The sequence below is a fragment of the Schistocerca piceifrons genome, chromosome 3 (genome assembly GCF_021461385.2).
Source record: "Schistocerca piceifrons isolate TAMUIC-IGC-003096 chromosome 3, iqSchPice1.1, whole genome shotgun sequence".
NCBI lineage: Eukaryota > Metazoa > Arthropoda > Insecta > Orthoptera > Acrididae > Schistocerca > Schistocerca piceifrons.
The window spans coordinates 732,003,698-732,019,038 of NC_060140.1; the positions used below are offsets into that span (position 1 = coordinate 732,003,698).

At 42.8% G+C, this 15,341-nt stretch overlaps 1 protein-coding gene across 1 annotated transcript in view; it reads right to left on the minus strand.

Moving 5' to 3' along the window:
• The window catches only part of LOC124789008 (synaptic vesicular amine transporter-like), a 135,042-nt gene that overhangs the window by 98,783 nt on the left and 20,918 nt on the right, over nucleotides 1-15,341 (minus strand). Inside the window, exons 4-5 of the mRNA XM_047256295.1 lie at nucleotides 11,756-11,839; nucleotides 7,697-7,879 (exon numbers count right to left, since the gene is read on the minus strand). Coding sequence (XP_047112251.1) covers nucleotides 7,697-7,879; nucleotides 11,756-11,839 — 267 coding nt within the window. The remainder of the gene's footprint in view (nucleotides 1-7,696; nucleotides 7,880-11,755; nucleotides 11,840-15,341) is intronic.

The following is a 15,341-nucleotide window of genomic DNA, read 5'->3' on the forward strand; positions in this document are numbered from 1 at the left end:
TAGCGTGGCGTTTGATGAAATATTTTCATCAAATTTTGGCGAGCATTTTTTTTAACATTTAATTCGGACATTTATAGTTGCATCGGCGCATTAGACTCTGAACTGCTCTGTTAGTTAGGTTGTAGGGATACTTGTGTTTTTGATCAGTGAATTTCAGAATATACTCAATTATTTTGGAAAACCGTTTTTGATTAGAAATCCCGGACAATCTCCTAATTCCTCAGAGCTATAAGCTGCAGCTATAATGGTATCTCAATTGAAGTGGGCACTAGGATCTCTAAATACTGGCTACATGTTTTATTAAATCACTTTCTGGGTGCCAAGAAGTAAATAGAGAGCTAGTGTTGAGAACGGCGAAAGACAGCATTAACAACATTCTAAAAGCCAGGAACTGATCTACATGCAAGCGTTTATCCAGCAATTAATAAAATTTTAGTTTACAACTTAACCGCCGCCCCACAGGTGCAGAATTGAGTGCTGTGTCTGGGAATATATTTGAGTTACTGAAAGACAGACCTGGCATCGTAGTTATGCCAGTAACAGGAGTGAAAATTATCGGAGCTACTGGGAAGGCCGGTAAACCAGTCACAAAACAGATTTTTGTCAACTTCGAGATATGTGGGGCACGATTTGAACAAGAGTTTGTCGTCGTGCCAGACTTAACTACGGAAGTAATTATCGGGTTCATCTACATCTACATTTATACTCAGCAAGCCACCCAACGGTGTGTGGCGGAGGGCACTTTACGTGCCACTGTCATTACCTCCCTTTCCTGTTCCAGTCGCGTATGGTTCGCGGGAAGAACGACTGTCTGAAAGCCTCCGTGCGCGCTCTAATCTCTCTAATTTTACATTCGTGATCTCCTCGGGAGGTATAAGTAGGGGGAAGCAATATATTCGATACCTCATCCAGAAACGCACCCTCTCGAAACCTGGCGAGCAAGCTACACCGCGATGCAGAGCGCCTCTCTTGCAGAGTCTGCCACTTGAGTTTATTAGACATCTCCGTAACGCTATCACGGTTACCAAATAACCCTGTGACGAAACGCGCCGCTCTTCTTTGGATCTTCTCTATCTCCTCCGTCAAACCGATCTGGTACGGATCCCACACTGATGAGCAATACTCAAGTATAGGTCGAAAGAGTGTTTTGTAAGCCACCTCCTTTGTTGATGGACTACATTTTCTAAGCACTCTCCCAATGAATCTCAACCTGGTACCCGCCTTACCAACAATTAATTTTATATGATCATTCCACTTCAAATTGTTCCGCACGCATACTCCCAGATTTTTTACAGAAGTAACTGCTACCAGTGTCTGTTCCGCTATCATATAATCATACAATAAAAGATCCTTCTTTCTATGTATTCGCAATACATTACATTTGTCTATGTTAAGGGACAGTTGCCACTCCCTGCAGCAAGTGCCTATCCGCTGCAGATCTTCCTGCATTTCGCTACAATTTTCTAATGCTGCAACTTCTCTGTATACTACAGCATCATCCGCGAAAAGCCGCATGGAACTTCCGACACTATCTACTAGGTCATTTATATATATTGTGAAAAGCAATGGTCCCATAACACTCCCCTGTGGCACTCCAGAGGTTACTTTAACGTCTGTAGACGTCTCTCCATTGATAACAACATGCTGTGTTCTGTTTGCTAAAAACTCTTCAATCCAGCCACACAGCTGGTCTGATATTCCGTAGGCTCTTACTTTGTTTATCAGGCGACAGTGCGGAACTGTATTGAACGCCTTCCGGAAATCAAGAAAAATAGCATCTACCTGGGAGCCTGTATCTAATATTTTCTGGGTCTCATGAACAAATAAAGCGAGTTGGGTCTCACACGATCGCTGTTTCCGGAATCCATGTTGATTCCTACATCGTAGATTCTGGGTTTCCAAAAACGTGATACTCGAGCAAAAAACATGTTCTAAAATTCTAGCTTGGCTATTAAAGTACCACGCAGTGATTAATTGCGAAAGCAAAACTTTGACATGTACGTCACAAGATAAAACAATAGTAGTTAGTTTTGACGAGGCAGGAGACGGTGTGCATAGGCAGTACCAGCCTATACACATTGTTAACTGGCCGGGTGGTATTGACGTAGGTAGGAATTTGAACTACTGTAATGTGAGGAATCTCGGCATTGACAATAGTGTAGAAAGCGAATTGGAAAGTATTGTAGACGGTGTGTCAAACGTAACACACGAACAAAGACGAGGCCTGTATGAAGTGATAATGAGGAATAAGAGTGTGTTTTCAGACGAACCGGGACTTGTGGAAGGATATAAATGCAAGTTGCATGTAATTCTGCACGAAACATTCTTCGTGAGACCGTATGCTATACCGCTGTCCAAAAAGGAAGCAGTGCCACGGGAGATAGATAAGATGATCGAATGGGGAGTGATTGAAAGAAGTACGAGTCCATACAATAACTGTTTGGTCATTGTAGCAAAACGGGATGGTAGTGTGCGTATTGTGATTGACGCACGCACGTTGAATAGGGTCGTTAAACGCGAAACAGACAGACCAGAGAGTATGGAGGAGATTTTGCAACGTTTTCATGACGTTAAGTTCATGACTAGCCTCGATCTGACGGCTAGTTACTGGCAAATAGAACTCGAAGAAGAATCTAGGCCATACACAGCCTTCTTGTTTGCGGGCAGGTGTTATCAGTATAGAGTACTGCCGTTTGGACTTAATATATCTGTGTCCGTATTCATCAGGGCCCTAGATAAAGTGCTAGGACCGGCTTTGAGTTTAAGATTAACTGTATATGTTGACGACCTATTGTTGACCAATGCCACTTGACATGACCATTGTGACCTGTTAGATGAAGTTTTTAGAGCATTGCGCCGTGGCGGAATGACTCTAAAGCTAAAGAAATGCGAATTTGTGAAGCAGGAAATGAAATTTTTAGGGCATGTAATTACCACTGCTGGTATTACGAAAGACCCAGAGAAACTAGAGGCAATAAGGAATTGTCCTCCACCCAAGTCTAGGAAACAGTTAAAAAGTTTTCTAGGGCTCACAGGATTTTACAGTAAATTTGTGAAAGGACAAGTGTTTAATGATGAAAATTTGAATAACCTCTTACGCAAAAATGTTCCGTTTGTGTGGACTGCCGGATGTCAGGCCGCTTTCGAGAGATTAAAAGACGAGTTGTTAAGATATATCATACTATTCCATCCTGATTTATCGCTACCCTTCCATCTGGGAACGGATTCGTCGAATTACGGGGTGGGGGTAGAACTGTTCCAAGAAGTTGGTAAAGAAGAGGATAAGTGACACCGGACGATAGCGTTCGCGAGTCGAACTTTATCAAAAAGTGAGCGAAACTACACGATTTCTGAGAAAGAGTGTCTCGCTATCGTGTGGGGATTCAAAAAGTTCAAGGGTTACCTATGGGACCGTAAGGTGATTATTCATACGGACCATAAGGCGCTCACTTATCTGAAGGATTGTAAACTACTTCACGAAAGACTGACTAGGTGATCGCTGTATTTACAGCAATTTAACTATGACATCTGTTACGTAAAAGGGACCGACAATTGCGCAGCGGATGCGCTGTCGCGTTTGCCCGAGTCTAATCAAGAGATATTGAAAGATGAGTCAGATGGAGTGGTCAAATTATACTATTTTAAAGAAGTTGAGGGACGTAAATTAATAATGAACATCTGTAAGAATCTACGTCGTCATCAGAACGAGGACGGTTGTTTAAGTATGGTGAAAACCCGATATGACGAAAGGAATCCAGAAGGAGAGAAATTAAGGAAGTATTACAAGCTATACGATCATATCTTGTACATACGTAAGGGTGAAGATAGTAATATTTGGCAGGTACGCTGGCCCACCAAATACGTCACGGAAATAATAGACTACTACCATTTGGCGTATGGTCACTGTGGACCAAAGAAATGCACGGAAAAGCTGAGTGAAGTAGTGCATTTTAACAACATTTTAAAACGCGTTACTGACAGAGTGAAAACTTGCGATTTATGTCAGAAGGTGAAGGTTACCAACTGTACGAGTCGTGGTCCTATGCAAAGTATAAGGCGTAACGACACCTTTGAATTACTGTGCGTGGACTTGTACGGACCTCTGCCCAAGTCATCAGGAAACTTTGCCTACATTTTAGTAGTGCTAGAAGCTTTTTCCAAGTTCATCAAACTATACCCGATTAGGAAAGCTACAGCCAAAGCGGATTATTTTGTTCGTATTGGTAAGCCCAAGGCGATTCTATCAGACAATGGGGCACAATTTACTTCTAAGTTGTGGAATGAAGGCATGGAAAGTAATGGGGTCAAAGTGATCCATATTTCAGCTTATTGTCCGGCTGGGAATCCCGCTGAGAGGTATATGCGCGATCTAGGCCGACATTGCCGTACCTATTGCCATCACAACCATAGGGCATGGGGCAAATATGTAGCAGTATTTGAGAGAATTATGAACACCTTAAGACATGAATCTACGGGATTTTCTCCAGAGGAAATCCTGTTGGATGACAGAAGGAAAAGTTTAGTGGAAGAGATAATCAAATTGCCTCCACGGATTAACATTAGCATTGGTGTGAAAAAATATCGTTTGTGTGAAGTAATGAAGCTAAAAGCGATGCTCGCATACGTCGTCATGACGCTAAAGCGCGTTTTGCTAAGTTTGCAATCGGAGACTTAGTACTTGTAAAAGCTCATGAGAAATCGAGCGAGATAGACAATCAAATCTCTAAATTTAAGTTTGTTTATAATGGACCATATAAAGTCATTGGTATACCTCACACAAATGCTTATTGCTTAGAGTATCCAAGCTCTGGAAAACTATTAGGTATACGGAACATTGTAGACTTGAAATTGTACCAACCAAGGATTGATTAACACCACAAAATGGGTAATTTGTACAGTATGTAAATATAAAGTGTAAGATTTAAGGATTTGCCATGTTGCCATACTTTTGCCTGACCAAGAGGTCATTAAAGAAGTTGTAATTAATAAGTAATTAATTTTGATTAAATGATTTAAGAGTAACTGCTTATTAATCAATTGAAAAATCCAAGCTGTTAGTTTAAGTTTTCAACTGAGTCACAGTAGATTAAGGAATGTAAATATGATTTTGTAACTAGCTGTAAGATTTCATGAATATGTGTTTAATAGTCATTGCCGATGTACTTAGACGCTGTTTTAAGTTTCAGGCTAGTACATGCATGTGATGATGGACAGTGTTGAGTTATCCACTGTGATAGTATTAGTGGACTCCTTGAGATTACTCGGGAGTGAGTTTTTCCGAAAGAATTCAGTGAAACGGACGTTCTGGAAATGCCGTTACACAGGCGAGTGAGATCAAGCGTGCCGCACAGGCGGGCGCAACAATACTGGCAAGGCGGAGCCGCTGTCGGCTCTTGTGAAGCTGTCGGCATTCTTTGTACTTGCGAGTACGGAAGGCGGAGTTGTGTTTCTTCCCGTACAGCTGATGTGAAAGAATTCTGCTGTCAATATTTATATTTTTGTCGATCTGCTGTATATTATTTTCTTGTTTAGCGTTAAGTGAACTCTCGTGGCGAGAATATTAATTATGAAAAGGTTATATAAAAATGTGTATTCTATGTAATTAATTATTAATTTGCGTATTTTGATCTACCTGTTTTTATGACCATGCACTCTGATTAATTTTTGTAAATAGCACTCCATTTCTTGATACTGTTATGAATTTTGATGATTTTAGAATAGCTAAACCATTTTCTATGTTTTCTATGAATTTTAATATGTTGTCAACCTGTTTTCTTTTGTGTAAGATGACAGAGTGGAATAAGGTTAGCAGTGTCTCCACTCAATTACTATGGTCTAAAAATTGGTTTATGGTTAATTAATGCTAAATTTTCTTGATATTTTGAGCATACGCATTTCCGTTGCTTTTTTACCTTTTTGGGACATTTTCTGAGTCTGTTTAGGTGACACGAACATCCTCAGACAATGTGGGGCACGTGTATTTCCATCTATTGTATTATAATTTTTTTTCCTTGTTTTGTTACCTCAAGATATGACATTTCTGTGTCTTTATATATTGTAATTGTTTTACTATTTGTTTGTATATATATATATATATATATATATATATATATATATATATATATATATGCATTTATGTCGGTGTATAATTGGTTTGTTTTGTAAATATTATTTGTATTTTTACGCTGGGTCTGGCCTAGGGAAAAGTGTGCTATCGAACGATTACATCGATAGGTCGTTTGGAGAACCAAAGTGTTTAGGATCTTTGGTAGTGTGAACTCTGCCGCGTGGAGCGCGGGCAGAGCAGAGAGAGTCTGGCTGGAGTAGTGCAGTGGAGCAGGTATGTTGTGGGACGCTCCCACGAGTTGCCGCACTTTCGGGCTTTGGCAGCATGTAATTGTGCTCGGCTTGCGATAATAGTTTCTGACACGTCGCGGACGGGAAGCATTAGCTGGCGCACACCAAGAGCCCGTTTCGCCTGGTGACCATGCCGAGAAGAAGGCGCCCCAACATCCAACTTCTGCAACAGCGATGGCCGACAATGAGTTACCGTCGCCACCTCCTCGATCGACGACTTCAAACCTTCAATCAACCAACAAGGAAGACTAGAAGCACGTAAAGTTTTAGAACTGTATGGCAGACCTCAGCTTTTCAAAATTGTTCCATTTGCCTGGCAAAATTACAGCAACTTAGCATGAACCTTTGTTGCTCATTGTCCCAATCGCATTACCAACCAGGGTCCCTTCCTTTTCCGAAATGAACTCGAGTGTCGTTGGAATTCAAACGCCAGCACTAAAGTAATATCATTCCATTTCACTGCTTTAATTTCAAAGTTCAGTTAAGGTATTCATAGCTGGCTACAATATTTAGATTAGACAAGCACAAATTAAGAGTGCGAGTTTTGTTACCGTATTTTATCTTACCTGTGACTGCAGCTGAGCTTGGTAAGTATTAAATTTTACTATCGTTAATTGTTCAGAATCATTTAATTCAAGTTCAAAATTAAATCTCATATTTCTAAATTGCGTAGATTCAAATAGCTTTTGAAATGATTGTTGAGGTAGCCCAAGACTAACCGTATATTATTGAATTTCGTAATGCTTCAGAAACAAAGTTCACTATTAATTTCAGTTTAACTTTCAATTTTCCGGTTTTATTAATTCTTTTGCTAAATTAAGTCAGAGTGTAGCGAAATTTATTACTTCTGACAAGCATTCAGTTTTCACGCTACACGTGTCAACCTTCAGTTGCCACACTTCTAGTGCTAATTATAAGTGTAATAACCTTTCTTTTTCAGTTACTATAGTAATTGTCCATAAGACTGGCGATCGTAATTTCCCCCAAATCTCAAATATCTATTACCGCTAGTTAATTGCTAACGTAACGGCCGCACGTTTACTTTCTTTATTAACTTTACCCCTTTTCAAAATTAATTTCCACCAGTTTCATTTGCATTTTTCCTTTCATTTAGATGTAACCCTTTCCTCCCTCTTTGCCGACAGATTAACTTCGGCGACGATTGCTTTTCCCATATTTCCATTAGGTACACGCGGTTTAATTTTTCACTGTCGTTGAGGTCGATAAGTGAGGGGGAGGTTACAATCTGCACAGTGATTAAATTTCGGCCTGGTCCACGGCAAGTTGGCTACACTTGCTCGTCTCGAGCAGCCGCAGATTGGAAAGGAGGCTGACTCACCGATGTCGACGATGACGAGAGCGGAGACGCAGAGGAAGGGCGCCGGCTTGCCGACGAAGGCGTAGAGCAGGCCGCCCAGCGGGTATCCCAGCAGCACGCCCAGCGCCACGCTGCCCAGCACGGAGCACAGCAGCCGGCTGCGGCGCGCGTCCTCCCGCTGCAGCGCCGCCACCACGCACAGCCCTGCGCGGCAGTCGGGGACCAAAAGGGACTCTGAACAACGGCAGCACTGACGAGTATAGTCGTACTGCTGCGGCCACTGTGCGCAACCGCCACAGTGCACTTTGCTAGCTGATCTGTTCTTGAATGTGCATGTGTCTGCGTCAATAAATTAGCTTTCTTGGTATCTGCAGCACCTCTACAGAAAACAGTGTCATGAAATTGAAGCAGAGGTATAGTCTACCTGTTCCACGATACAATTTGTTAGACAATATATTACTTAATGCATAAAGAAACACGATTTTTGGATTAGCTTTCTTTCTCTCTTATGCAACTTTCTCATGCAAATTTAGGAATACTATTCGTTAAAATAAAACAAGAAGAGATTCTATTACAGGCTTCCACAATACACACATTCTGACTTTCGTGATTCTCTTTCGCGGTATCCTTCTGCTGGACAGTTTTGTAACCTGTGGCCGCTATCCAGTTAGTCTACATTGGGAGTTCACAGTTCACTGTTCTCTGGGCTTAAGGTCGACTACTAGGTGCTCTGTCAATCAGAATTCCATTAGCTGAGCACGTAGTACACTTTCCCACTCGTGGTCCACGAATCTGAGACCACTGCCTCGTATGTCACGTCCAAATTACATATATGAACAGTTACTGCTGTGCGGTGATAACCTATTAGCCTGCACCTTGCAACGTTAGTTAGTACGTTTGCATAAACAGGGATGGCATTTACATTCGAATAAATGGTTACAGCATTTGTTCAGATGATTAAATGAGCATGTACGTTATAAGAAATTGTTATGGTATTTGTTCAGAACTTTAAAAACGTTCCATTCTTCTTTTGCTACCTGGACACATTCACTCTTTAAAAGCGTTTATCACCCACTTAAGACACTAAAGATGGCGATGAGGATAACTAGTTTCAGGAGCACACCCTGCCCACTTCACAGGGTCTTTGGTCAACCAGTGTAGCCTCTCTCTCCTGCGTTCACATGCTTTCAATACTCTGAATACCTCTGACACACTCTCATAAGGCATCACAGACCTCTGACATCTTGGCACTGCTTCAGTTTCGAGCACAGCTCTCAAGTCGGTCTGAGTTTCTCCATGCCTTCGCCTCTGGTTCCAAAGCCCCTTATGGCTCCAACAGCCCTCAGATTCAAGCGCTGCCTCAGGCTTCCACACCTTCTCCGCCTCTGTCGCCTCCTCAGGCTCCAATGACTCCTCCACCTACAGCACCCCCTCCAGCTCTGCTCCCATGCTCCCACTTCCTACATCCCAGCATTTAACGCCACAGGATCCTCTGGCTTCCTCACCACTGGTCCCTGCACCACTAGCTACACAGCCAACGGGTCCAGTGGTACTGGCTCTAGTGACACAGGTTCCAGCGACACTGGCTCCACCGCCACCGGCTCCAGCACCAGAAGTGCCTCTATAGCGCGTGCCACCAGCCGGCCTCGATCGGTTCATCTTCTTCACTTCCTGGACCTGTGGCTCCAGTCCACACTGTAAACTCTCCCTCTCTGTCTGATTATGGCGCTGCTCCGCTCTCTTCTGATTTCCATGATACGGCTTGTCCCTTGTTGACAGGTCTCCCTTGACTTTCCTTCTGCCTGTCGCCAACGCTCAGACCATTTCCTTGGTGCCCTCCTTCCTCTCTCACACTTCTTCCTGTCCATATATGGTCACGCTCACCTCATCTACTTACTTTCTTCTCTGATATACGACTTCCCAGCATGTGTTAACTATTCTGCAAGACCCCAGCCTGCCACACCTCAGCCTGGTAGCCACCCATGCACATTCCGGTCATGTTTGTCTCCTGTGACCTGAGGGGCCCTTCGCTACTTGCCGAGTTCCTGCCTTTTCACGTCTGGATACCCTCTACAGACATCAATCCGACTTCCTGAGAATAACAGTCTTGGAAATTTTGCAGCAAGACGGCCACACCAGGTCGCGGCACCTTTGGCGGCCTGGTCACCCTTTTCCAACCATGACCCTGTACGTTTTTTCTTCCCAGGTTCACTCCTCCCCATACTCAGCCAAATGCACTTCCCTTTCTCCAGGCCTCCCTTAGTCCGCCGGCCTTCAGCCCCCAATTTCTGGGTACAGTTCTCCACCACCACTAACACCCATTCCAGAACGCCTTCTTCTTTTAGGAGACATTTCTTGTCTACTGTGGCTCTGCCATCTCTCACTCGCAGAAGAAGGGATGCTGTATCCTCAGCTGTCGTTGATGTCACAGCTGCCAATCATGCAGCGATATTGTTCCACCACTTCTAGGAAAGAGGGATACCATATCTTCAGCTGTCGTTTACATCACAGTTGACGACCATACAGCAGGGTGGCTTTGCTATCTGCTTTTTAGGTAAAAGGGATGCAAAAGCCTCGGTTGTCGCCTATGGTCCACCCAACAGTCACACAGTGATTTGCGGCAGATTGTTGACCTTCCAGTATGCCGGCAAAACAACTTGGGGAGATGATACATCCAGAAGACACTACGGTACCATATGGCGCTACACTTACTGTGCGCAGCGTTGCTATCACCGGCACTATCTCGCCTCCGCAAGGCACATGCCACCACGATGCTTTCCCAGTATCCTTCGACTGGATGACTTAATAGGATGATGCCCAGCCACTCTCCATTCAGTCGACATAGGGATTTCACAATTCGCTGTTCTCTGGGGTTAAAACCGATCACTATATGGTTCTTGAATCAGAGTTTCACTTCCAGATCTTGCAGTAATGGCGACCGCCCATGGTCCACCAATCGGACACGACTGATCCACACGCCGCATCCAGACTGCTGAGTCATCGCAAGTGCATCAACCACGGAATACGTCCAGGTATTAAGACCAGTAATACCCTATAAGGACAAACCAGGCAGAGTTAGTGACTTCTCTAGCATAAACGGATTTGTTTTCTGGCTCCCTGGGCACATCCATTCGTTAGTAGCTTCTATCACCCACTTAAAACACGAAAGTGACGTTACATTTCAAATAACGAACGACTCCTTTCTCGTTATGTCTTATCAAATTAGTAGCCCTATTTTTTCTGGCTAATACATCATACAGCAATTATATAAGAAAATTTCGCTTTCAAAATTCATCGTCAAACGTAGTAAATAAGATAAATGTAGGCTATTTCTGGCACTTAATCTACTGATTTTTCAAATACAGTACACAGTAACTATAATTCATAAAATGCTCTTTTGTTATTACTGTGGAGAAAGTTTCAGAGGCAATATTGTTAATTTGATTAAAATCACGGATCAACAATTAATTAAAGTAGTAAATCAGTGGCACTCGGCATTTTCAGAACTCCCTGCAAAACATTATTCACAGTCTTAACTGAATCGGAGGAAAGACAAATATTACATAACAAGTCTACCCACGTGTTTCAGAAGAATATAGGTCAGAAACAGCGCACAGCACAAATATTTGAAACTCGCATGGGAATTCATCGCTAACGGTTATCAGACATAAGAGACTCAGCAAATGGTATGCTGTTGCTTACGCCCGACCTATTATGAAGGGCCATGAGTGTTAGTACCATGTGTATGACTAGAATGAACGTCAGTGTAGCATTGTTATGGATGAACTGGTATCAGCATACAGGCAACTCTTCTGAACAGAAGCAAGAAGCATAAAGAACGCTCCGACGAACGGATGACCCTAAAAAACTGAGAACTTTAACTAAAAGCAATGATACAAAATCTAGTGATCAGTTACTTTCCACTACTGCTTTTCGTCGCCTTGCGCGCCAAACACCACTGCGCCGTGATGCGTTGCAATTTCGGCTATGGAGGCGGCCAGTTTTTTACATATCTTTAATATTCAGTGTATGGAGTAAAGGCATTTAATTTCTGTTATAATGACGATTTCCTTTAGTTACCTGACACGCCGATACTGGACGAGGCGACACCTTGCAAGCTGCGAGCGACCATCAGCGCTGCGAAGTTCTCAGCAGTTGCAAACACTGTAGGCAGAAGAAGAAGAAGGTCGTCCTTAGGCCATCACAGAGACAAATAAACACCGTAAAAATGACAGCGCGAAGCAGAACACACGCGTTGTTGTTGTTGTTGTTGTTGTTGTTGTCTTCAGTCCAGACAATGGTTTGATGCAGCTTTCCATGCTACTCTATCCTGTGCAAGCTTCTTCATCTACCAGTACTTACTGCTACCTACACCCTTCTGAATCTGCTTAGTGTATTAATCTCTTGGTCTCCCTCTACGATTTTTACCCTCCACGCTGCCCTTCAACGCTAAATTTGTGATCCCTTGATGCCTCAGAATATGTCCTACCAACCGGTCCCTTCTTCTTGTCAAGTTGTGCCACAAACTCCTCTTCTCCCCAATTCTATTCAATACCTCCTCAGTAGTTATGTGATCTACCCATCTAATCTTCAGCATTCTTCTGCAGCACCACATTTCGAAAACTTCAATACTCTTCTTGTCTAAACTATTTATCGTCCATGTTTCACTTCCATACGTGGCTACACTCCATACAAATACTTTCAGAAACGACTTCCTGACACTTAAATCTATACTCGATGTTAACAAATTTCTCTTCTTCAGAAACGCTTTCCTTGCCATTGCCAGCCTACATTTTATATCTTCTCTACTTCGACCATCATCAGTTATTTTGCTCCCCAAATTGCAAAACTCCTTTACTACTTTAAGTGTCTCATTTCCTAATTTAATTCCCTCAGCATCACCCGACCTCATTCGACTACACTCCATTATCCTCGTTTTGCTTTTGTTGATGTTCATCTTATATCCACCTTTCAAGACACTATCCATTCCGTTCAACTGCTCTTCCAGGTCCTTTGCTGTCTCTGACAGAATTACAATGTCATCAGCGAACCTCAACGTTTTTATTTCTTCTCCATGGACTTTAATACCTACTCCGAACTTTTCTTTTGTTTCCTTTACTGCTTGCTCAATATACAGATTGAATAACATCGGGGAGAGGCTACAACCCTGTCTGACTCCCTTCCCAAGCGCTGCTTCCCTTTCATGCCCCTCGACTCTTATAACTGCCATCTGGTTTCTGTACAAATTGTAAATAGCCTTTCGCTCCCTGTATTTTACCCCTGCCACCTTTAGAATTTGAAAGATAGTAGTCCAGTCAACATTGTCAAAAGCTTTCTCTAAGTCTACAAATGCTAGAAATGTAGGTTTGCTTTTCCTTAATCTATTTTCTAAGATAAGTCGTAGGGTCAGTATTGCCTCACGTTTCCAACATTTCTGCGGAATCCAAACTGATCTTCCCCGAGGTCGGCTTCTACCAGTTTTTCCATTCGTCTGTAAAGAATTCGCGTTAGTATTTTGCAGCTGTGACTTATTAAACTGATAGTTCGGTAATTTTCACATCTGTCAACACCTGCTTTCTTTGGGATTGGAATTATTATATTCTTCTTGAAGTCTGAGGGAATTTCGCCTGTCTCACAGATCTTGCTCACCAGATGGTAGAGTTTTGTCAGGACTGGCTCTCCCAAGGCCGTCAGTAGTCCCAATTGAATGTTGTCTACTCCCGGGCCTTGTTTCGACTCAGGTATTTCAGTGCTCTGTCAAACTCTTCACGCAGTATCGTATCGCCCATTTCATCTTCATCTACATTCTCTTCCATTTCCATAATATTGTCCTCAAGTACATCGCCCTTGTATAGACCCTCTATATACTCCTTCCACCTTTCTGCTTTCCCTTCTTTGCTTAGAACTGGGTTTCCATCTGAGCTCTTGATATTCATACAAGTGGCTCTCTTTTCTCCAAAGGTCTGTTTAATTTTCCTGTAGGCAGTATGTATCTTACCCCTAGTGAGATAAGCCTCTACATCCTCACATTTGTCCTCTAGCCATCCCTGCTTAGCCATTCTGCACTTCCTGCCGATCTCATTTTTGAGACGTTTGTATCCCCTTTTGCCTGCTTCATTTACTGCGTTTTTATATTTTATCCTTTCATCAGTTAAATTCAATACTTCTTCTGTTACCCAAGGATTTCTGCTAGCCATCGTCTTTTTACCTACTTGATCCTCTGCTGCCTTCACTACTTCATCCCTCAGAGCTACCCATTCTTCTTCTACAGTATTTCTTTCCCCCGTTCCTGTCAATTGCTCCCTTATGCTCTCCCTGAAACTCTGTACAACCTCTGGTTCTTTCAGTTTATCCAGGTCCCATCTCCTTAAATTCCCACCTTTTTGCAGTTTCTTCAGTTTTAATCTTCAGTTCATAACCAATAGATTGCGGTCAGAGTCCACATCCGCCCCTGGAAATGTCTTACAATTTAAAACCTGGTTCCTAAATCTCTGTCTTACCATTATATAATCTATCTGATACCTTTTAGTATCTCCAGGATTCTTCCACGTATACAACCTTCTTTTATGATTTTTGAACTGTTAGCTATGATTAAGTTATGCTCTGTGCAAAATTCTACCAGACGGCTTCCTCTTTCATTTCTCTCCCCCAATCCATATTCACCCACTATGTTTCCTTCTCACCCTTTTCCTACTCGCGAATTCCAGTCACCCATGACTATTAAATTTTCATCTCCCCTCACTACCTGAATAATTTCTTTTATCTCATCATACATTTCTTCAATTTCTTCATCATCTGCAGAACTAGTTGGCATATAAACTTGTACTACTGTAGTAGGCATGGGCTTCGTGTCTATCTTGGCCACAATAATGCGTTCACCATGCTGTTGGTAGTAGCTTACCCGCACTCATATTTTTCTGTTCATTATTAAACCTACTCCTGCATTACCCCTATTTGATTTTGTATTTATAACCCTGTAATCACCTGACCAAAAGTCTTGTTCCTCCTGCCACCGAACTTCACTAATTCCCACTATATCTAACTTCAACCTATCCATTTCCCTTTTTAAATTTTCTAACCTACCTGCCCGATTAAGAGATCTGACATTCCACGCTCCAATCCGTAGAACGCGTTTTCTTTCTCCTGATAATGACGTCCTCTTGAGTAGTCCCCACCCGGAGATCCGAATGGGGGACTATTTTACCTCCGGAATATTTTACCCAAGAGGACACCATCATCATTTAACCATACAGTAAAGCTGCATGCCCTCGGGAAAAATTACGGCTGTAGTTTCCCATTGCTTTCAGCCGTTCGCAGTACCAGCACAGCAAGGCCGTTTTGGTTAGTGTTGCAAGGCCAGATCAGTCAATCATCCAGACTGTTGCCCCTGCAACTACTGAAAAGGCTGCTGCCCCTCTTCAGGATCCACACTTTTGTCTGGCCTCTCAACAGATACCCCTCCGTTGTGGTTGCGCCTACGGTACGCCATCTGTACCGCTGAGGCACGCAAGCCTCCCCACCAACGGCAAGGTCCATGGTTCATGGGGGTAGAACACACGCGTACAAAAACAAATATTGTGACAAATAGTTTTCAGAGTCTTAGACGCCTTCGTAGACGCGGTCGTAAGAGACGAAGCACAAGCTCCGATTGGGGAAGAATGGGGCA